Below are 24,063 nucleotides of genomic sequence, written 5' to 3'. Positions count from 1 at the left end.
TAGTTTGATAGTTAAGGCATTAGTTTAGCCAACTAAAGTGATGCAATACGACAGTAAATGTCACCGAAGCAAAGTGTGAGAAAGTTTGAATTTAAATTACAAGTACAGTTACTTAAATGTCTTTCACCAAAATAAAAATGCACATCAACAAAAAATAAAATATTTTTGATTCATTTGTTGTTTTTACGCTATGACGTCATCCTCGAGACCCCAAAAAGGACCCCACAGTGACGTCACTTTTACTCGCCGAAGATAAGTCCTAGCATCGACTGAGGTTGACTGTAAACACAGAAATCTTTTGTTTTACTGTGTGTTTAAGACTATGCCTAAAGTGAAAAGAAGTCGAAAACCACCTCCAGATGGATGGGAGCTTATCGAGCCTACTTTGGACGAGTTGGATCAGAAAATGAGAGAAGGTACGTCTAAAAGGGAACAGTCGTCCAGCGCGTCTTTTTAGTTTCTGTGGAGGGATGTTTCTAGAATTGGGGGAATTGAATTACAAATCTTCTTCAATTCTGGTCAAACATACTCCAAATAATAATAATAAAATAAAAGAAAAATGTCAATATTCATTGTTAAAAAATTGTATTGTGTGTGTACAGCTGAGACGGACCCACACGAAGGTAAACGAAAAGTGGAGGCGCTTTGGCCAATCTTCAGACTGCATCATCAGAGAAGTCGGTACATCTACGACCTTTTCTACAAAAGAAAAGCTATTAGCAGAGGTATATCTAATCAATTTATTATGTTTTAACATTTCACTAAACTTTTGTTAAGCATCAGTTTTTGACAATTGTATTTTTTTGTGCAGAGCTTTATGATTACTGTATTAAAGAAGGTTATGCCGATAAAAACCTGATTGCAAAGTGGAAGAAGCAGGGGTATGAGAACCTCTGTTGCCTGCGCTGCATTCAGACAAGAGACACCAACTTTGGAACCAACTGCATTTGTCGTGTTCCCAAGAGCAAATTAGAAGTTGTAAGTCTTGTTTCTGACTGAGTAAATGCTATTCATTTTAGTTTGTGGTGTAACTATTTTTTCTTTTTCGTCTCCAGGGAAGGATCATTGAATGCACTCACTGTGGTTGCAGAGGATGTTCTGGTTAAATACATTGTTTCTTTCCTTTAACATCTCCATAATTTACAATCTACAAACATCATTAGAAGAACATTAGTGATCACATCAAAGAAAATGGGGACCTTTTATGGGGCCATTTGTCATTTCATTCATGATTTTATGTGGTAGGTTCTAAACACCCCATGCTGCCATTCCTGTTTGTAATATTCACATGCATACTTTGCAATGTTAATGTCCTTTTGTGACCATTTTATTTTTCCAAGGTTTTTAATAAACCAATTTTGTTTTATCAGTTACATCTTTGTTTGTTTTTTTTCTTTTTGAAAGAAAAGGCCCATAGAATTTGACAGATCAGATTTAAGACTAAAATGACAGTGAATAGTTAAGATATTCAGCAAATTGCTGATACCAAACATCAGTTACATGACAGCCAGCACAGAGCTTGGCATAGGTGCTACACACAGTTTCTTTAACAAAGAATTGTTTTATACTCATGAGTAGTCGGAGTCATAAAAGGCAAAGACCTTTATTAAACCAAAAGTATTATAGCATTTTAAGTATGTTTTAGTGTTATTTGTCCACCTATAACTTTTCTTTCCTTCTGCTGGACCACCTGGACAACTTTGATGTTTTCCCAGATGAAATGTACCTCAACATACAGTATGTCCTGCTGTGCTTAGTGCTGTTTTAAAAGGAATTGCAGTTGCCATACACAAGGTTCTTCGAAATAATTTAATCGAAAAAATATCTTAAAATGTTACAATGAGCACACGACAATTTTGATACACTATTTAAATTAAAATACAATGATGCCCCTTATTATAAGATATTACACAATACATGAACTGGCATGAAATATTAATATAAGGACACAGTGAGACTTGTTTAAGCACTCTGTGGTATGGCTTATTTGGATTACAATCACCTTTTTGCAATAGGTTATAAATAAAGTTCAGTACAAAAAAAAAAGTTTCACAGTATTAACATGTTAACACAAAAAGAGAGTGACGAATAAGTAGAGTGAAAATGTAATACATTTTAAACAGCCATTATCCTACATGTTTGACCTTACTCCATGACCTTGGTGTCCTAAATACAGCTGATAAAAAATTACAGCTCTTCCATGGAGACGTACAGCAAAATGTATAAGAAAAACAACAAAATGCACTTCTTCAGTAGCACAATGGCCAAAGTGACTGGGCTCCAGTTTTCCATTGTCTATACAGCCAACAAACAATTATCTTTTGGAATTTATATCAATAACTAATAGAAACAGCAATGTGATCATAACACCGACTCACCCTGTCACAACACAGGCTCATGCTGACACCACATTCTTGCACAAATTTAAGACAACACAGCATCTGATACATTTGGGCCATATACCACTTTAAACTTCCCTGGAACATCTTGATTAATAGTAATGAAATGCGTGCCAACATAAATCTTTGGCTGCTGCTTGCTCTACACTTAGACATGCTAAAGGACATGTGTCTGAGTTTACACTGTGGATACACATTCTCATGCAACCAAAAGAAGTCTCGGTGAAAGTTTACTTCATGCTCTTAAAGCACTTTTAATATACAGTCATCCTATGTTTTCTGTAAAAATTCACTAGAATGAAAATGTTTTCTCTTGTACTATGGAATTCACAAAACCAGCTATAACAATTAGATAATGCCAGTATATGCAAGTAATCCAACAGTAATCCAGTAAATTATATACAGTACATTTCATACTATGTCACACTCACAGCAATCATAGCAAGTGTTAGAAAGCCGTGAACAGTTGGCAATCTGGATGAGATGGAGCCTGAGTAATCCAATTTAACACTTGTGGATGTATGAAATTAAATAGAATCAAGCTTCTTAAATCAGCAGAATAGCATTTTCAATCTGGCAATCACATGTCTCTGTGACAACAAAGACTCTGATGATGTGTGATTCAGAGACCAAGCTGCAAACAAACATTTATAGAACAACTGTTAAAACAATCAGACACATTTGTTCTAAAAGATACATGACTTGGTCCTTGAACTCAGTTGGCTCCTGCTAAAAACAGTGAATTTAGATCTTGTATAAAACGCTGGTGGTATATTTAAAAGAAAAACATGGTGGGGCGGTGCGGCTTTCGGTGGGGGGTTGCAGGTAGAACTGGGTGATAAGCTGGCTGAGATAGAGTAAAATCTGACTATCCTCTTCACTGAGGCCCAGCTGTTCCTGAAGGAAGCAGTTACGCCGTCCCTGCACCACCTCTGGGCCCTCCTCAGAGCTGACAGGCAGGTGAAGGTGGTGGGTGAACGTCAACAGGAATGCCTTGGCTGCCAGCCGACACAGCATGCTCTGGAGGTGCAGAAAATAGGTGGACCCACGGCGGATGTACGTACGGTGGTCAGCCATGTTTGAAAGTAACTGGCCACGGTATGGAGGGCAATGCAAGGTCTTCTGATCGATGTCCAGGATAGAGATGTAGCGATTGTAGCGTGACAGTGAATGAAGCGTGCTGGAACCCACTGGAGAGTTTACTCTGGGGGATTCAAAGAGTATCATTAGTGAACTTTTTGATATGTCAAAACTTAAGAGTAAAGCAAAAAAGGCAACAGTAAGGACATCTTCTCAAAAAACAAAACAAAACAAAACATAAAAACAATAATGATAACATTATTGATTAAATTACTCAAACAAAGAAAATGTAAATTATATGTGTATTAACATCCAGACAGCAAGTTACTCTAAAATCAATACAAATTACTTATGTTGTAGAAAATGTTTAACTTTATTAATTTTATTTTCTTTGTATAGACAGAGAGCTGCCTTACTCCACATAATTAAAATAAACTTCAGTTTCACATACCTTTGCAGTCCAATTAGTTTCCAGCGGTATATGTCACTTAGGCTGAAGGGGCCAGACATCCAGGCCTGAACTCTTTCTGCACATTTCCCAGGACCAGGCACAAAGAGGGCGAGTGCTGACACCAATTTGCGGACTCTCCCCTCATCTTCCCCAAACACCACCAGTGTTCGTCCACTCAGCAGACACCACAGTGCCTGCATGGCAAATGGATACTGCCGCACAAACCGCAGAGCTCCCTGTCCAGCCTTTTTCTTCTGCCGCAAAGTCACCACTCCAGCATATCCAATGGGCGAGACTGCTCGATCTGACCCAGTAGAAGCACTCATGGTGCAGTCCGAGCCGTCCTCCACTGACATACGAGAAACTGAGTCTGCATGCTGACCCATAGGCAGATCTAGTCCAGGGCTCTTTGAGGGAGAGCCCACAGTGTAGTGGTCCTGCAGCAGATGCAATGCCTGTGGTTCCTGATTCACCACCAGTGTTTGTGGCGGCTGTGCTCTAGTGTTACGGTGTGATTCAGCTGCTATATCTACAGATAAGTCCTCATAAATAAACCCATCTTGGGCCAAGCAACATGTTGTGTCAATTGGTAACAGCAGGTCTGACTCACAGACCTCCACAGGAGTCTCTTCACATTCTCCATTTGGCTCCAGTAAAGACACAGGTGTGTGGTCGCCATTGTCCCCATCATCATCGCCAACAGTGGTCTCCATGTCCTCACTGCTGCTCTCTCTTTCATGGTCAGGAGTCAAGTCTGAATCCAGATCCGGAGGCCCAGTTTTGACAGTGTCTAGATAATGTTGTTGTTTGGTCCTACTTCTCCCACTACTGTAGCTGCCTTTAGTCTCCTCAGAGCTATCCTGAGTTTCTAGAGTCTGGTCTGAGGGTGAGGACTCCAGCTGGCTTTCCCCGAGTCCCAGCTCACTTTCCAGAGTGTGACTGGTCTCAGAGAATGGTTCAGGAGTGCCATCTAAAGGCTCTGGGGCCAGTACTATATGAGGTGGTTTTAAAATATTGGAAGATTCTACAGAATGATTCACAGGACAAAATGGGCGTATTATCACTTCATCCTCATTGTTATCACAGACTTCTTCCTCAAATAAAAAGTTAGTAAGTGTCTGTTTCCTGCGTAGTGCTCTGTCCAGACGACATGTGTACAGGTAACACAGGTCACCTCGAAAACTCCTCTCAGTCTCTTTGAGGAGTTCCATTGACGCCTCATAAAACCTCTCATCGCAAAGCTCTTGGAGGGTTTTCAGACGTTTGTCAAAGCATTTGGCAGACTTGGCTCTAATCAATTGTGGTGTGTATGACGGCCTGCGCCTTACACCCTCCTCATCCTCCTCCATTTCATCTTCACCTGCCTCACTATCTGTTTGGCCTTCTTCACCACTTTCCCTTCTACTTGTGCAACCTAATGGGCCGGCAAGTTTGGAGAATTTCTCCAGCAAATCTTCACACTCAGCCAAACACTCACTCATGCATTTATGACATGTGGCGGCATGTGGGTCTCGACGTGGACGTCGATGGTACGAGGTGATCTGTTTCAGCAGGTCTCTGTGTTCATAGATACTCTTTTCTACATTTGCCAGCTCATTGGCCTTCTCCACAGCATGTGCGGAATACCTCGTCTGAGGATCTGCCTCTCTCTGGAGACCCTCTTCCCGCTGAAGCACTGAGTGAGTGTACCTGTTAGCACAAGAGCAATTAAAAAATAAACAAAATTTAAAGACACTTATGATGTACTCGTTCCTTTAACATTTTAAAGTTACAGTTATTTCCAATGCCTGATTATTATAAAGGGTCTAATTTAAATACACAGTTTATAGTTAAGACAAATATTCACTTTAGAAAATGACTGAAAAATAAGATAAATTGATGTCTGGAGATAAAAACTCCAGACTCTACAACACAGTACAACAGTAGCTTCTGTTACCTATTAGGTCAGTGACACAATACAAGATTATTAATAAATGTCTTACTCTAAATCCTGAAGCTTCCTCTGTAGTTCCTTGGCGAAGGCCCTCCTGTTTCCAGCTTTCAAACACTCAGAGGCCTGTGAGAAGCGGAGTGACAGCTCCTGAAATTGCAACATGATTTTCCTTTCATCAGCTGAGACGTATGCCATGCAAAAAGGTCGCACAAAGCCCCTGGCTTCCAGGTCATAAAGTGTGAGGTGATGGACATAGGCAAATGCCCCCTCCTTAGAGTCACCCAGCACCACTCGAGAGTCCTCCACAAAACTGAGTCTTGGGTATCCACTGCCAGGTGGGTGTCCCACAAATGAGGCTTGGTAGTCCACAGACATGATACGCAGCGAAAAGTAGTTGAGGTCAAAGGTACCACATACTTTGGGCTCATCTGGAATAGTGAGAAGAGGCTGAGGTCCCACTTGCTCAGAGAACTCAGAAATGAGTATAAAGTCTTTCGTGAATTTGGCATAGGACGTTTTGGACCATGGGTTTGAGTCAACCGGTGGATAAAGGGGTATGGAAAACTCTTCTGGGAGGGTGGGCCAGGGCTCTGGATTTGACTGGCCATATTCATCCTCTTTAGTAAACGCCACCACGTCAGGTGAACCTATCATAGTGGCATTCACCACATCAGATTCTGCATAATAACAAGGTTTACTTTGAAAGATGGCTGAACAAACAGCCGAGACACATTTTTAAGGCTTGTAGCCCGGCTGCACTGAACGACATAATTTTACCAGCAGCCAAGCAATCCATTATTCTACTCAAAACATGTACTTAACTTTTTTTCAGTCAGGTACTAACCAAGCTGGCACATCACATAACCTACGTTGTCTGTAACAAAGACAATTATCTTGCGCAAATCAATGTCCTCGACAGACAGCTCCATTTATGTGTAGAAGAAAATGTAAGCAGCCTCACAAAAACGCGCCTCTCCTGCCCCGTTCGACGTTTCCACGAATTGTGTCTTTGTAGTTCAGCATTTCTAAACCTTAAATTGCATTTGATATTGCAAGGCAAATGCTACAAACACTAAAAAGTATGAAAAGTACATTTTTCACGTCGAGACAGACGCCATGTTTACCCAGCTGGTTGAAAGCACGTCATGTGACCTATCTACCCACATCCACACAAAAAAAAAAAAAAAATCTCAAGAATCACTTTGATTTAAAAAAAAAAAAATGTTTTCATGCTATTAAAGACTTAAATTTGTAGCACTTTCAACATTATAAGACAAATAGCGTTTTTATTTTTGTATTTTTTATTTTCATTTTTTTTTGCGACATACCCTCAAACGGCATTGCACGACAACGAGTCTTTTTACGGCACTATTTGACAAGCAGGCGCGGGTTTTGTAAACAAAGTCAAACCGAGGCAAATAATTCGATTGAAGTAGCTTTGAAAATATTTGTTCTTTATTTTTATATGTTATGTCAGTGGTTAGAAGTAAAGGCATCTGGATTAGATTCGTTAAAATATGTTAGGGTTGTTGTGAGACAGAGTACAGGAAGCTCATTCAGCTAACATGCTAAAGCTGTTATGGGGAGAAAGTGGTGGCACTCAACTTTGTGCGTTTAGACAGGTATGGTAGTTGTGCATCTATTGGGTAGACATCTATTGAAACGAGCTGGAGTACAGGGCATAGTACTCCAAAGGTGTCGCCTTGCCACTCAGACTGGACTGGCTGTGGAGACACATCAGCTTGCAAAAATGAATCGAAATCGGACTCAGATCAAACGGGTCCTGTGTGTTGCAGAGAAGAATGATGCAGCTAAAGGCATCGCAGAAATCATGTCCAGTGGTAGATCTCGGAGGGTAAATAAATTATTTTAAATGAACTATCAACATATGAAACAAATTCTAACCTGCATTTTTATTTCAGAGGGAAGGGCTGTCAAAGTTTAACAAAATATACGAGTTTGAATATCACCTCTTTGGACAGGTAAATTATTCATTTATTTTATGTATTTGTTGGTGTCGTCTGATTAGCTCCTGACAACATTTACTTATTTTGCCAGAATGTTACAGTAACAATGACTTCTGTGTCCGGTCATTTGTTGGGTTTAGAATTTAAGGCACCATTTCAGAAATGGTAAGTTAAATGGCTACAGTGGATTTATAGTGTATGATATATAACCTGTTAAACCCAAAATTGGAATTCTCAATAGGCACAGTTGCAACCCAGTACTGCTGTTTGATGCTGAGGTAGAGAAATACTGCCCTGACAACATGATTCAAATAAAGGTATTGTATATCTATTTTCATATCATTTAATTCACAGTTATCATAGTAAAATAATCAATATTTAAAGTAGACATTTATTTTCAGAGATTTTATTTTGTAATTTATACATTTTAATTAAGTTAACAAATCTCTCAGCTATCTTTTTAACATATGAGGTGAGATAAAACTGTGGCAGTGTTCTACTCATGCCTTTGTTTTGTCAACATTTACCTACATGTCCAGCGAACATTGGAGAAAGAAGCAAGGCAATGCCAGGCCCTGATTATCTGGACAGATTGTGATCGTGAAGGAGAAAACATTGGTTTTGAAGTAATTGATGTTTGCAAAACAGGTAAAATACTGTAAATGTTCATAAACTTATTTCTACAAGAAAAATTGTACCTGATGAAGATGTGATATATTTTTGTTTTAGTGAAAGCTAATATTCAAGTTTTTCGAGCTAAATTCTCTGAAATTACACCCAATTCAATCAGAAGAGCTTGTGAGACTCTGACTGAGCCAGATGTGAATGTCAGTGATGCTGTGGATGTGCGCCAGGAACTGGACCTACGGATAGGTAAAATGATACTCCTTAAAGCTGAAGTTTCCAACATGTATTCAAATTAGTACAATTTGTTTATGTATACTGTTAAAGCAGAATGTTAGGTACTGTAAAAATCTAATCAGACGACTACACACTGTCTTAATCTAATTAGAAAACATTTCATAGATGTAAGAAAAAGCCACATGAGTCACTATGATACTTTGGGATGAGAGCTGAGCAAATGTGGCTTCTCTTTTCCATTTGAAAAAGCTGTTGTAAAGCTGTGCTAGTGGCCACAAAAATACTAGTGATGTGCCAAACGGTTTGTGAGAACTAGAAATCAAAATTTAAATAACTTTTCTCCTCACTTGGTTAAAAATAAAGTACTCTAGCTTTAACTAATTTACATTTGAAAAAGTACTAAAGTGTATAATACATGCTTTTCTTCAGGGGCATCTTTCACACGTTTCCAGACACTGCGACTACAGAAGATCTTCCCAGCGTCTCTGGCAAATCAGTTAATCTCATATGGAAGTTGTCAGTTTCCCACTTTGGGTTTTGTGGTAGAGCGGTTTAAAGCAATTCAAGCATTTATTCCAGAGACCTTTTTCAAGATTAAAGGTACTGTATAGAAAAGTAGAAAAGTAGTGTATAAATGCATCCTCATGGTTTTAAACAAATGTACTTTCTGTCATTTTGTGCAGTGATCCATGAGGTTAAAGAAGATACAGTGGAGTTTAGCTGGAAAAGAAATCGTCTGTTCAACCACACTGCATGCTTAGTTCTCTACCAAATCTGTATGGAGGTGAGAGTTTCACAAATCTAGATGTTTGGTTTAAAGTATCATAAGTAATTATGTCAGATTTTTTATATCTCCCTAAATTTGTTTTTACATGCTGCATCTATTTGTGTTACAGTCTAGCATTGTTATGTGTCCAGATGCTAAGCTACATACAAACCTAAAAATATTATGGTTTCAAACTAATTTCTGATAAATCAAGCTCATAAAGTTTATAACTGCACAGCATGCTGTTAGCCCTACCCTGTGTGTGTACCATCTAATATGCAAACAATAACAATCTACAATCATATCAAGGGCACAGCCATTTAGAGATTTAAAATAACACAAAACCAAATAAAATAAAGTTGCATGCAAAAATATTTCTTTCTGCAATGCTCTAAAGGACTCAAGCTGAAATGTATTTCTGTGATTAAAAAAAAGAATCCAATGCAAGTTTTCCCTGTCCTAAACGTTTAAGTCTTTACTATACTTTATCGTATCTTCATAAAAATGTATTCATGATTATAATTAATTAAAGCCCCAATTCAGCTTTTCCACTTTAGTGATCAGGACTACAGTGTAGGTTGGAATATAGATTAAAAATTGATCTTATGTACAGTAACAAAAGAACATGTGCGCAAATGTTAGTCCTGGTGTTATTTTATGCAGTGATGTTGTCCACTTACGAGCAGAGTTGCAGAGTTTGCATGGACCTATTCCAAGTATGTGTTTCTCAAATCCCAGGTGTAATAGCATCCACATTCATAAGCTCTCCTCCTCCCAGCAGCTGTTACCTCAAGAGAACGCAGAACCACGCTCTGTCAAATTGACTAAAGTTCCAGATATAAATAAATAGGTCCCAAAATATACTTGTACATCTTTGAAAATAATTGTATTCATTTCTAGGATCCCATGGCAACAGTCACCTCAGTAACCAGCAAACCAAAGAGTAAATGGAGACCCCTGCCTTTGGACACTGTGGTAAGAAAATGAAACAACTCGTGATGCATTTACATACATTGTTCTGCGTAGACTGGATTACGGCAGAATAACTTTAGTTCACTATGTCCCAATGTCATATTTTCTTTCATCCTTAGGAACTTGAGAAACTTGCTTCACGAAAGTTAAAAATAAATGCAAAAGAAACTATGAAAATTGCTGAGAAGCTTTATACTCAGGGGTAAGTTTAACTATTTTCATTCAATTGTTTTTTTTTTTGTTTTGTTTTTTCAGAAGAAAGTTTACCATATATTTTTAGGCTGTCCATACAGCCAAAAAAAATAATTAACAAACAAAATATGCACACACTTTTCAATGATATGCTGGCATAAATGGCATTTGTGCCATTGTGAGATTGAAATGGTCTTTTACAGTTTGATGAATTAGAGAATACTAATGTAAAATGCTACGAAAGAGTCAGTTTTTTTTTTTTTTTATGTGCACAGGTTCATCAGTTACCCCAGAACGGAGACCAACATTTTTCCTGCAACTTTAGCCCTGGCTCCCTTGGTTGAACTGCAGACTCAAAGTCAAGCATGGGGAACATTTGCACAGCGTGTCCTTGATCAACCTGGGGGTCCCAATCCACGACAGGGCAAGAACTCTGACCAGGCCCACCCTCCCATCCATCCCACTAAGTTCACAAACAGTCTCCAGGTTATATTAATACATGACAACAAATTAGACTCAATGGTATCTTTTTGTACTACTTAACATTAGTTTTTTTGTTAACTTGATGTGTGCAGGGAAATGAAGGTCGTGTGTATGAGTTTATTGTACGACACTTCCTGGCCTGTGTGTCCCTGGATGCTTTGGGACAGGAGACAGTGGTGGACATTGACATTGCTCAGGAGAAGTTCACAGCTTCTGGACTTATGATTATTGCGAGAAACTATCTGGATGTTTACCCCTATGACAAATGGAGTGCCAAGGTAGTTTTAAACAAAAAATATTTTCTATATAGTTCTATATAATTACCTATAGCTTAAATTTTAGTTTGAGGGCAGGTCATAATTCTGTGGTAGAATTTGCATTTTAACTCAAAATGGAGATGTTTGGAACTGGTTTATGGTTAATATTTCCACCATACTGTCTCTGCTTAAATGAAACCAAAACTGTTACAGTTCAGTGGTGTCTCTGTCAGCACAAATGGCCTATTATGATTAATGTTTTACTTTAGTATTAATTTCAAAGAAAAAAATCCTTTATATAGTGCCTTATACACCCAAAGCACTTTACATTGCATTAATCACTTACTCCACAGTCTGTAGAGGTAGAGGCTGCCCTGAGGTAGACTAGCTCAAGCAATTACTGCCAATCTGTGCCATCGGCTCCTCTGACCAACGCTCATGCACACCACAGTCATATTAAGCTTTGTGAGCAAAGTGCCTTGCCTAAGAACACAACAACAGTTTCCACAAAAGCAACTGTTGGCACTTAGCATTCCCAGCAACCTCTCAGCCAAGTACTAACCTGACCCAACCTCGCGTAGCTTCTGCGATCTCGCAAGATCAGAGACAAGCAGGTATAGCACTATAAAGGTTTTCTGGTGGAGGGTCGATCAACTGATTGTCTTATGAAAATGTTTTGGCCCATAATGTATACATACAATATAATATACATTATGGTATAAACGTTTCTATTCACATTTTTCAATAGAAGATCTGCCAACTGTTTCTCTTTCATTTCATATTATTGCTTTGTTCCACAGAGCAGCATTCAACTTGGCAATCTCTAGTAATTCTTGTTTTTCATTGTATTTTAATGAATACAAGATGCATAAGTCTACAGGTCAGATCTGTGGCAAGGTGAGGCCATTCACAGAAAGAATGTATTATACTGTATTAATAAAACAGTTGTAATGTAATAAATGTGAGATAGATAAATTTAGTGAGATGGATCATTATTATCATATCTCCATAGAGACAAGCAAGTTGGAGACCCTTCCACCAGAAATCAGATAATTAAACAGTGCACCTTAAAGCAAACCAAAATGTGATGTAGTGAGGGAACAGACATAAAGCAGTTGAACAATACCAGGTTACCAAACTACTCTTTTTCACCATGCCTACAGTTATGTGAGACTGTGCGTTACTAATACTTGGTTCTTTCTGTGTCATTGATTTGTATGTAAGAGCATCTCATAATTTTTTATTTAATGTTCAAGATTATTCCAGTTTATGAGCAAGGATCTCAGTTTCAGCCGACCGCTATTGAGATGTTGGACGGTCAGACAAGTCCTCCACAGCTACTCACTGAAGCTGACCTGATATCCCTGATGGAGAAACATGGCATTGGTATTCACAACAGTAATCCATTCTGTACTTATATCCCCAAAGCCACATATTTTTGACTTGTCAGACTGTGGAATGTTGATTTACAGGCACAGATGCAACCCACGCTGACCACATAGAGACCATAAAGAGCAGGATGTATGTGGGACTTACAGCAGACCAGAGGTTCCTACCTGGAGAACTGGGAATGGGACTGGTAGAAGGTATGAATCCGTTTTTACACTTTGATATTACGGTCAAAAAAAAAATCCACTTATTTATTGAAATCTTTTATTTAAAAATGCTAAATATTACTGTAATATGTACTGTAATAGTAACAATACTGTCTTGCTGCATTATATTTTAGGGTATAACTCCATGGGTTATGAGATGTCCAAACCGAACCTGCGTGCTGAACTGGAAGCAGATCTCAAACTGGTGTCTGAAGGGAGGAAGGATAAACAAACTGTACTGCAGCATTATATTCAAAAATACAAAACCGTGTTCATCGAGTCTGTTAGAAAAGCTAAGAAGTTAGTTGGTTGAGCTTCTGATGGTCATATATGGACAAAGTGAGTCCAGGTATATTAATAGGCTTTTGACTCATTTCAGATTAGATGAAGCCCTGTCCCCTTATTTGGGGGCAGCTCAAGTAATCACAGAAGAGGAGCAGCAGGATATGGAGATGCCTCTGCCAGTTAGGAAATGTCCCAACTGTGGCCGTGACATGGTTCTTAAGAAGAAGCGTGAAGGAAGAAAGTAAAATAGTTGTTTTTCCCTAAATACCAAACAGCAAAAAATACTATTGGCAATTTGCAGTTGTCAATGCCTGCCTCTTTCTTTCTCTGTAGTAAGTACCTCTCCTGCACGGGTTATCCAGCCTGTAAGACAGCTGTGTGGTTCCCTGATATGGTTTTGGAGGTCAACAGAGACGACAGCATCTGCCCAACATGTCGGCCCCATCCTGTTCACATGTTAGTATTCAGTGTGTTAGTCGTTATGGTTTGTGCATAAAGATGAGACAACATAAGCTAAAATAGACAACATCAGCAATATTAAAGTCTTGTTCAGTTGTTCTCAGGGACACTGGCTCTTGTCACTGTTCCCACTTTAGGGGCAGCAGCAGAGCAGGTTCATATATGGGTACACATGAACAGCCCTTATGGAGTCATCATAAATGCCCTTTTCTGCATATGTTTATGCTAATACCAGTTGCGAAATAGAGCACATAGCAAATTTTATTTATGTATTTATTTTATTTTGGTATTGGACCAACTACAGCATTCAAAGTGTCTGCCGGTTATGAAAATACTCATTACTACTTGCATTTGTAGTTTGTTTCATTATGTGTGTCATGTCAAGTGTGATGGCAGCAGGAAGTAGTTTTAAGATTTAACTTCATCATTTAAATTGACCTTTATGGCCTCCATATGAGGACCTTTGCATTTAAAAAAAAATCACATAACAATTGACTATGACACTCCAAAGAGATACACCAACTGCTTCTTTAGATTTATATCTTATTTTTGGTTCCCATCTTAAGATTAGTTTGAGAACATGTCATACATCTGATGATTCAATTAGCATTTTTTTCCTATTTTCTGTGCCCCAGTGAAGTGAATTGCATGATTTTGACTTGCTGTTGAGAAAATCTTGTTTACGTAATTGGGCGCTAACTTCTTGAGCACGTGCCTCAGCTCAGTCCAAATATAGGGCATGCTCACTCACACTGCACCTAAATGCTACACACCAGCATTTGTTACCACAGCAACCAGGCTGCTCCAGAGGACAGTTGAACCACAGTTTGAATAGTATGTGTTTTTCCTTTAATGTGGTTTGATTCATACTTCATTCTTTTTAGTAACTTCATTTGCTGATATCACATATCTGCAGAGGTGTATGATTCATACTGCAGCAACCTCAAAGATCACAATGGCAATATTATGTTACTAATCACAAAGAAATCATTTCAGATTTTTGGCTTTTTATCACACAGATCATTTTCAATTGACCATAACCAAGATCCGCTTTGTGTTTCCACTTGTTTGACCCATTGCATTTTGTTAATTGTATAAAAATGTGTACTGCACAAAAAGCTGCAGTCACCTCCCACTTTGTTTGCTCAAGGCAAACAGCAGAATTTACAATTTCAAGCAAGATATTACTCTTGTATAATAGACCTTTTACTCTTCAAATGCCTGACATATCCATCAGTGAAGATGCTTTACTGCCAGTGTTAAAGAGAAAAATAAGCTCAACAAGTTTAATTTGTTTTGACTTCTGTGACATTTCCTCTTTTTTTTAGGCTGAAGTTTAAGTTCCGCAGGGGCAGCCTTCCGCCTATGATGCCTTTGGAGTTTGTGGGTTGCATTGGAGGTTGTGATGAGACACTGAGAGAAGTACTGGACCTGAAGTACCTCAAATCGGTTGGAGGTGGAGGGGGCAATGGAGGAGCAGACTCCCATCCAGCTGCGCCCACAAAAACAGCACCCACCAGAGCGGCACCCTCAGGCCCAGCATCCACCAGAAACTCAAACTCTCGTCCTTTACCCCCTGTGGCGGTGTCCTCTTGGACTCCTCCACCTCAACCTCCACCGGGTGGCATTGTTAATGGTAGAATCAACAGTAATGACGCTATTGTTTGTAATTGTGGACAAAACGCAGTCCTTTTAACAGTTCGCAAAGATGGTCCCAACCAAGGACGCCAGTTTTACAAATGCAATGCTGGCAGCTGTAACTTCTTCTTATGGGCCAATGAATGTGCTCAGCAGGGATCGTCAGCACTGCCCCCTCCCAGGAACAGCCAGCCCAGGCCTTCTCTTGGTTTCAAGAATGCCTCTGGGGATGGCAGGTCTAGAGGCTCAGGGGACCATGGAGGACAGATCATGTGTAACTGTAACGAAGCAGCGGTCACACGGACAGTACAGAAGGATGGTCCCAACAAGGGCAGGATGTTCCACACGTGTGGGAAGCCAAGGGAGCAGCAATGTGGCTTCTTCCAGTGGGCTGATGAAAATGTACCTCCATCAGGTAAAGAATTCAGCACATACAAATGCACTACATGCTGTTGTAATGCTATACTAAATGTATAGTAGAATAATGTTGTCCAAACGGCATATCCACAGTAGCTCGTCAATCTCTTATGATTTATAACGCGTTGCAATGCAAGAGATCCTTCTTGTTCATATCTTTATTCAATAATAAGAGTATGACTCACAACTGCATTAAGACTTCCAGTTAAGAGGCTGATGATCTCAGCCTCAGTTCGATCTAAAAGCATCTCTTCTGTGTTTGATATGTGGATTGTGACTTTGTTTCACCTCTGTTCCTCTGTCAGGTGCTTTTGGCAGTGGCTACAACAGCAGTGGGTTTAACAGCGGTGCAGGCAACAATAACAAAGGTGGAAATGGAAGAAAGAAATCGGGAGATGCTGGCGGAAACAGCGCTCCCGCTGCTAAGAAGCCACGTAACTGTGGTATCTGCCACTTGCCTGGACACACCCGTGTTACCTGCCCACAGCGGTGACACAAACTGAGTGTTTCTCATTTCTCATCTCATTTTACCACACATGCAGTAGTGCCTTCACTATGTCTATCATTCAACACTCTAATTAAGTTCTTAATTCATAACTGTAGTCAGTATCACAGTATAAACACCAGTGCTCTTGCAGATGTGGCAAAATAAGCCTTTGCATCTCTGTATGGCAATACAGGCATACACCTACCTTCAGAACTGTACCAATGCTTGTTTTAAAGGATTACAAACTTTTTAAACAGCTGCTTTATATGGGGCTCGTGTGGTGTAGTCAAACCAATATATGAGAAACATACAATTTTATGCCATTGCTAATAAACTTTTAAACGTTTAAATTCTGATTTTAAGCTGTTATATTTTGGCAGTGACCTGTCATTACTTGCCCGTTTTGCTTTTGTTTTTTACATTTCTGGCGTTTACTTTCGTTTTCGTTCGTGTTGTCACTTGTTCCTCCAACAGTCGGTTTCAGCCACACTTCTTTTCAGCTTCTCTTCTTTTGCTTATGTTTTCTTGACGGATTAAAAGAAAGGGCATAAAATTATCCAAACTCTTGGGGCACAAAACTACCATTGTCACAGTAAAAAGCCGCAAAATAACAGTCCTTTTCTGTTATTACTAGTAGTAATTTAAGCTTTTGCAAAGCATGTTTTGTATAATTATATTATTTTAATGTATTTACTTTATTAGCTTTTCAATAGTAACATCCTGTCGAACTGAAGTTATTATAAATTCCCTCTGTGATTTGCTTCCTTCTGAAAAGTGGAACCTCTTGCGTTTATTACCCCATTATTTCTTGGCGTCTCCTTTCTTATAACCTCGTGTGTTCCCGGTATTTTGCTGCAAGTTTTCCCGTTTATTTTCTTTGCGATTGAGATTCCAAGGAAGTAGCGGTGATCTGCTTACTGGCACGTTCAGTGACTCATGTGTGAGTCATAACACGTGGGAGGGAGCGAGCGCTTTGGAGCTGTCCTGTGTGTTGTTTTTTTTGCTTCTACATCCCTCCATCCTCGGCTCCTAACTTTGCCACAGTAGTATCCGGGCAGATAATAAGTCATGTGACGGTCGGCTCGCTTTCTGAACCCCCGGCTTACGGGAAGAGCGCGGCTGGTTTGTTCTGTTACGGTTCAGGCGAGCGCGCTCCCAGCAGGGTTCAGATAAAGCCGCTGTAAAACACGAAAACATTATAAAGAGCTAGGCTACGTAACTGCTATTCAGCTTGCAAATTGATAACCAATTCAAACAAGTTGAGGATATTTTATTGGATTTGAAAGACATCCAAAGTACTTAACATTATTCGTTCACCCTATAGGCGTCTGCTCTGCGGTGGTGAGGTAGGATAGACTGACAGAGGCGAAGCTGCCAATCTGCACCATCGGCCCCTGACCACCACCACCAATCACCTAAGGCATTTACACAAGTTATACAAGGAAAGATGGGTTAAGTTGCCCAAGGACACTATGCACTAGAGCTACTGTTTCTCACATGCACTGTGACACATATGTACAGTGGTTGGTGGCACCTGGTATTCCCAGCAGTCTCTCATCCAGTACTAACTTGGTCTAACCAGCTTCCGAGATTAAACACGATCAGCCATTTGCAAGGTTGTATTGGGCTTGCCTCTAATATTGGAAGCCATCACGTTCCTCCATATAAAAACCTTCTCTCCTGCAAATGCAGATTGCTCCAGTTTGTAATTTCACATTGAGGCATATGTTACCTGAACCTAATTTACAGAGGGTTTAAGGTTTATTCCACTTATCTTAATTTTTTGCACCCATCAGTCTTTGATATCTTAAACCAAAGGCATCCAAACTTCTTTTCACAGATGGCTGCATATTGAAGTATATTTTATAGAGTGAGTCATTCACATCGGTGCATTTTGCACCGCTTGAACAGAGCACCCATACCTTTTAATAAGGCTTAATAAATATTGAGGTCTGTGTCACAATACAGTATGATGCTCTTGAGGTAATAATATTACAATTACTTAAATTTCTAGTTCAAAGTTCTGCTTAAAAACAGTTGAGCCTCATTTGACCCCTGGGCCATAGTTTGGACACCCCTGTCTTATACACTTTTTATAGGAAGCCAAAAGGAAATTGAACCCAGAATTGTGGTATGAGGATGTGGTCTGGGAATCACACAGTCCCTCAAGATTTGGTACGATACATGATTTACAACACAATAACATCACAATTTAGTGATAAAGGCAATAATCAATGTATATTGCACATGATATGGTATATCACTGTTTTTAAGAACCAAATACATTTTAAAAGTATTTCTTTGTTGAAACACTTCCTGCATAAACTTAATATGAAACACATCAAATATTTTGCTTAAGCAAGTTTCTTTTCTCTAAAAAGGCAACAAAATTGTAGGGCTGTCACAAAATATATTTATTTTTAAATATACAAAAAATAACTGTCAATATGGTATCACCAAATTTAGTAACACAATATGTCAATATTTTAGCACACCCCTAAGGAGAAGTGTTAACAATGGATCGGATATCAAAATTACATAACATTGTGAATATCCTCTGTATTTGTGATTTAAACATTGATAACTGAAGAAAATTAAGTCATGGAGGTCAAAGTTCATAGTACGGGCAGTGAGTGCATTACTGTGTTTAGCCATTTGCTGGTTATCAGTTTGTCCTGCTGTCTCATCAGCATCATTGGCCTGCTTTTTCAGTAGTTGCTGTAGAAACGGTTGCCATGGCACCCAGTGCCCGTAAGTGATGCGAGTGTTCCAGGTGCTGAAAGACACTGGAACATGGACAAAGTGTGCAGTTTTACTTAACTGGATCCCTGACCTGAGAGAATAGGAAGTTACCTCTGGGCCATTTGGTAAAGTGTGTGTTCATATCTGGAGATGTGAACATGTGTTACATACAAGAATAGAGTTGCATGTGTTTGGAGCTTACACTCTCAGCATGGAAAAGGGTTAAAAGAAGAAAAGTTTACTGCTACAACATGTCAGTTATCACATTTTTATGTCACAACATGACAAACAAACTGGACATGTTGCTTTCAGCTGTGGAAAAGTTAGGATTTTCAAAAATATGATGCCATAGCTGAAGGGCAAGAATACAGGCTTTTATTTACATTGTAGTTGTAGATTATCTGGGCTTTGTTTTATAAAGTATTATATTATATTTTTTTTTACTTGGTTTAGGAAGAAAAACACTCCAAATTTACTAAATTAATGGTGTAGTGTGTAACTTTTCAGGTGGAGGGGGCACCTGGTTTTCTCAATAGATCTGTTTATTGCTTTGGTGTTTTTATTGTGGAGGGTGAAAAAAACAAACTGTCCACAGATCTGACTCGTGTCCTGTCTTAGTGGCATCACCTTGTCTCCATGGAAATTTAAAACCATTATATTTGTGTTACTGTTCCAGGATTATAATTTCAGATGTAGGGCGAGGGCCTGTATAACTATTGGAGACTCACTATTTTGAAGGAATGTATGATGCACAAAAGCTGAACTCTTACTTGACAGGGGATTTCTTCACAAACTTGCCATTTTAAACTTAAAGTACTTTCAATTGACAACCATCACTTTTTTGGTGTGTTTCTTTAGAATTATTTATTTATTTAGAAGACATGAAACTTTTGTTCTCTGTGATAGGCCCATGTAATTACAGAGTTATTAACCATAAACCAGGTCAACAAATCTGCAGTCTGAAAGTTAAACCATACTTGTCTCCCGGCTCCAATTTAAACTATATTTTATGTTTAATATATAGTTTACAATAATACAATTGCGCTGTACTGATACAAAGTAGGAATAGTTCGAGGCTTACAGCAGGGTGTCCCACATACACTACAGTTTCCCCTCAGTGCACAGTAACCTTGTACCCCTTCCACAACCCTCTCTGAATTGAGTGCGCGCGCTCGTCAGCACAGCACAGGCGCGCTCATTGGGGGCTCGGCACTACGCAATGGAAAGGGGGCGCGCCCAGCTTAAAGCAGCGCGTTGTCCCGTGTTGTTGTGTCGCAGATTTCCAAAGTGAGAGAGCGAGGGCAGCTGGAGTTTAGTGCGCGGTGCTGTGGACAAAACAAATGCATTTTACAAACGAGGCCACGGCGCAGGCTTGAAGTGAGTTTTTTTGAGTCCTCCTCGGTTGCTGTTATTTTGGCTCTTGTGGAAAACAACAAGGACCCAGTTCCGTTCGTGTCCCGTGGACAGCGGTAGCCATGGAGCTGTCATCAATAGGAGACCAAGTGTTTGCAGTTGAGTCCATTACAAAAAAGAGAATCCGAAAGGTAAGGGCAAACTAATCCGGCACTACTCTAAACATGCATGCACAAAAACAGGCTACGCATTACGCAGTTCAGTACTTTACGTGCCACAGTTCAATGCGACAGAGTTTAATGTTTTGAACATCCTCATGTCTCCGTAGAGCAAATATGGATGTGTTTTGGCGGAGCCTACGCAGATAGTAAAAATTAAAGGGGGTGTGTTTCCTAAAAGCAGCTGCGCACCTTCCCGTGTCACAGCAGCGCGCGTTGTCAAAGTGCTGCGTAATGTCACGCAGCGCTGCGTGGTGGTGAGCCATGGTTTGTTCAGAGGGCACGTTGTGAACTTAAGCGCTGCAACGAGAGATTACAGTGTGTTGTTGTGAACATATCGCAACGTTGCGAATGCATGTGTTCCGTTTGACAGCTGCCATGTCCAACATATTGCATTATAGCCTGACACTGGGGCCATGTTGACATTGCACAATAGCCCACTTTTAGTGACTTAACAAAGTTTAATGATTTGACATTTTATTGAGATGTCCTAATAGGTTTTTCACCGCATACTATAGTTGTACACCTTTAGGAAAGTGCTGTTGTTTTTTCTTGTTGCGCAACGCCACGTTGTTTACATGTGGCGTGGCCCCACCTATCATCGGTGTGGTGATCTAAAAAGCGTTCGTGTTTTGTAGAATACGCCGCTCGAACAACCATGTGCGCTCACGTCAGTGCGTGAGAGGCTGCTGTTTGGAGGCCACCCAACCCCTCTGTCATTGACGTCACCCTCCATAAAAACATCGCTTGAAACGAGAAAAATGCCTGTGACTTCCTCCGTCCCCACTTTAAAGTGACAGTCATCCTATTTTCACTCATTTGTTCTGCGTCGCACTGGACATCGTGTGCCCTGCTCTGAGCGCACTAACCCCGCCCCCTCTCTGTTTATTCTCAGGGGAATGTGGAGTACCTACTGAAATGGCAGGGCTGGCCCCAAAAGTGAGTAAGCCTTGAGTCATCGTGTGGTGACCTCACCCCCATGAAACACTTCACTCACACTAAGTCAAGGTTACTTCTACATTGCAGGAGTATAATCCTGCATTGTGGAAGCAACCTTGAGTTACAGAAAGTGTAAAACATTTTTATTCCCTTGTGGTAGGTACAGTACATGGGAGCCAGAGGACAATATTCTGGACCCTCGCTTGGTCCTGGCCTATGAAGAGAGGTGAGTACGGACCTTTTCCATTTAATTAGTTTCTAAATAAATTTAATTAAACATTACTTGTTTATTTCCTTCTGTTGCCTCAGTCAGGAAAGGAGCAGAGCTCTGGCTTATCGCAAAAAAGGTCTCAGACCAAGGAGGCTAGTGCTGCGGGTAACAGCTTCTCTAATTTCTACAATAGCTTTAAAGCTAATTTTTTATCATGTGAACAGTCCACTCTAATCACTAACTTTTACAGAACATCTTTGCTATGGACCTGCGCAGCGCCCACAAGATTCCAGAGAAAGCCCCTCGTCTACGGCTGTCCCTCACACGCTCCTCCAGCACTGATGTGGAGCACCATCCCATCCGCAGGCGGAGGCTCAGGGTGTCACGTCGAAGGGCAGAGCGGCCTCATAAACGGCTCCAGCCTGTAAGGACGGACCAGGAGCTTGACGCTGACTGGGAGGGCATTAGTGAGGATGACAAACAAGAATCTGAAAGCAACGCAGAAGACCGATGTGGTGACAGTGTTTACGGTTGGTTTCTTAGGTTTTTGCAGTTATCCTTCTTTCCATTTATTTTATTAAATGTATTGTCCTTTTTCCCAGGTCAGTCTGAGTGCAGCTCTCCCCCCACACTACAGCAACATGACCTGGAAATGGATCAGGTGGACAGCGCGCACGAAACACTCATATGGGAAACAGCAGAGAGCAAGGCACAAAATGACCCAGCAGAAATAAAAAATCCCCCAACTTTAGCGTGCAACCAATCTAAGAACACTTTGTGTACGCCTGAGGTGGTAACAGGAGACACTGTGACTGTGTGCTCCGCAGCTGAAGAGGAGGTGGTGGCTGTGGAGCAGGTGTCAGAGTGTCCCAGATTCCAGAACAACAACTTACAGAGGAGAAACACCACCTCTGTCATCGTGAGCACCCATGGGAGGCAAACAGAAGACCCAGGTGCTGCACAGATGAAGGAGGATGAAGTGACAAGTGACAATCGGCATAATACATCATCAACACAGCATTCCATTAATCCAACCACACCAAACCCCAAGAAGGTGATAGTTACTGAGGTGACCATCAACTCCATTACAGTCATCTTTAAGGAAGCTACAGTGGCGGAGGGCTTCTTTAAGGACTGCTGAATTGGTATTCAGATTGACTATACTAGACTTGTCACTCATTTTTACATAGAAGTATCCGTAACGTGAAATGACACCAGATGTTTACACATTTGCCTGTAAGTAGGCCTGATGGTTTTTTCATTGTGGCATTTTAATTATACATAGACGTGAATGTCTAACTCTTTGTAGACCTCAACTGCTGTGTGAATGAATTTCAGTCACTGGGTTTAAAAGCAGTTAACAACAAACTAATACTACTTCCATGCAGCTGTACTTTTAGCTCTGGTCTGAGAACTTGGAGTTAGTTTGAGAAACTCCTTTTTGTTACCAATACTTGTTTTTCCTTTTGTAAATATGACTGTGCGCATGCCCCAGCAATCTGTGTCTCATCTTCTGCTTCAGTGAGTTTATTTCTGTCACAAAAAGAAATAAAACAAAGGAAATAATGAATGCTTAAGATGAGGCTTTGCATATTAGGAGGGTAGATGTACTAAGAGAGCAGGTGTTTGCTGCCTGCCTGAAATAAATCTAGATGTTACATTGTTCTATTTTTGTAATATCAGTCGAGCTCACTCTATCCTTTTAGCATTTTAAAACACTGTTGATGCCGTCCATGGCTATGTACAAAAAAGCTGACTGTATATACATGTATGTTACTCAGTAGAGGTATTATTTATTGCATGTCTTGTTGAAAGCTAAATGTCACATTTTCTGTACATGATGTCTTTCCCTCGTAATGAAATGTTTTCTTATGATGAATGAAGAAATATTTTTTATTTTCACTGCATTTTCAAATAAATATTTAGTAAAATGTTTTTGGTTAGCAAACATGATTGTTTATATCTGAGACACTGTTGGTCAGGACATGGTTTAATTCTGACCATATTTGTGATCACAAACTTTCAAACAGTCTAGAGATACTGGAGACAATGCAGGTGAAGTATCATGTCCAAGGAAAGCCAGTATGCACTGGCTGGACTCTGAACTTTTCCACTGAGCCACCGGCAATCAAGATATAACATGTTTTTTTTTTTTAAACAATGAGAACTCAAAAGATGTTTTTAAGCAGTATCATATAATGACCACTAGAGGGCCACCAATGACTTCAACATGGGAACGCAAAGGGGTCTGTTTAGAAGTATGTTGATTGCAATGCTTTAAAATATAACCACTGATTCCACCATATCTGCATCCATCAGGTAAGCCCTTTGTAAAAATGACCCATTCAAACCTACTGA

General features: G+C 40.0%; 4 protein-coding genes across 4 annotated transcripts; 3 read left to right on the top strand and 1 right to left on the bottom strand.

Annotated features, from left to right (window-relative positions):
- The first annotated feature begins 223 nt into the window (after nt 1-223).
- bud31 (BUD31 homolog) lies at nt 224-1,373 on the top strand. Its single transcript, XM_020927297.2, has 4 exons — nt 224-416; nt 603-725; nt 812-978; nt 1,056-1,373. The coding sequence occupies exons 1-4, from the start codon at nt 323-325 to the stop codon at nt 1,104-1,106; spliced, it is 435 nt and encodes a 144-aa protein (XP_020782956.1). The 5' UTR covers nt 224-322; the 3' UTR covers nt 1,107-1,373.
- A 393-nt stretch (nt 1,374-1,766) lies between these two features.
- Nucleotides 1,767-7,000, bottom strand: smcr8a (Smith-Magenis syndrome chromosome region, candidate 8a). The gene is made up of 3 exons (XM_020927236.2): nt 5,913-7,000; nt 3,931-5,619; nt 1,767-3,603 (listed from the first exon to the last, which is right to left on the bottom strand). Exons 1-3 carry the CDS (start codon nt 6,515-6,517, stop codon nt 3,144-3,146), a joined length of 2,754 nt encoding a protein of 917 aa, XP_020782895.2. The 5' UTR covers nt 6,518-7,000; the 3' UTR covers nt 1,767-3,143.
- A 223-nt stretch (nt 7,001-7,223) lies between these two features.
- On the top strand, nt 7,224-16,598 carry top3a (DNA topoisomerase III alpha). The gene is made up of 19 exons (XM_020927149.2): nt 7,224-7,718; nt 7,786-7,845; nt 7,922-7,995; nt 8,072-8,147; nt 8,370-8,478; nt 8,560-8,703; nt 9,121-9,291; nt 9,375-9,475; nt 10,358-10,432; nt 10,549-10,631; nt 10,897-11,107; nt 11,197-11,382; nt 12,618-12,747; nt 12,834-12,947; nt 13,091-13,256; nt 13,336-13,482; nt 13,575-13,697; nt 15,029-15,753; nt 16,061-16,598. Exons 1-19 carry the CDS (start codon nt 7,488-7,490, stop codon nt 16,246-16,248), a joined length of 3,114 nt encoding a protein of 1,037 aa, XP_020782808.2. The 5' UTR covers nt 7,224-7,487; the 3' UTR covers nt 16,249-16,598.
- Nucleotides 16,599-20,210: 3,612 nt separating this feature from the next.
- On the top strand, nt 20,211-23,640 carry cbx7a (chromobox homolog 7a). Its single transcript, XM_020927178.2, has 6 exons — nt 20,211-20,528; nt 21,451-21,494; nt 21,655-21,720; nt 21,804-21,870; nt 21,956-22,235; nt 22,308-23,640. Exons 1-6 carry the CDS (start codon nt 20,460-20,462, stop codon nt 22,844-22,846), a joined length of 1,065 nt encoding a protein of 354 aa, XP_020782837.1. The 5' UTR covers nt 20,211-20,459; the 3' UTR covers nt 22,847-23,640.
- The last annotated feature ends 423 nt before the right edge of the window (nt 23,641-24,063 follow it).

Source organism: Boleophthalmus pectinirostris, unplaced genomic scaffold, assembly GCF_026225935.1.
Source record: "Boleophthalmus pectinirostris isolate CB_2022bp ecotype Guang Dong unplaced genomic scaffold, ASM2622593v1 HiC_scaffold_17, whole genome shotgun sequence".
Taxonomy (NCBI): domain Eukaryota; kingdom Metazoa; phylum Chordata; class Actinopteri; order Gobiiformes; family Gobiidae; genus Boleophthalmus; species Boleophthalmus pectinirostris.
Note: the sequence above shows the minus strand (reverse complement) of the source record. Positions and strands in the feature narration are given on the sequence as shown.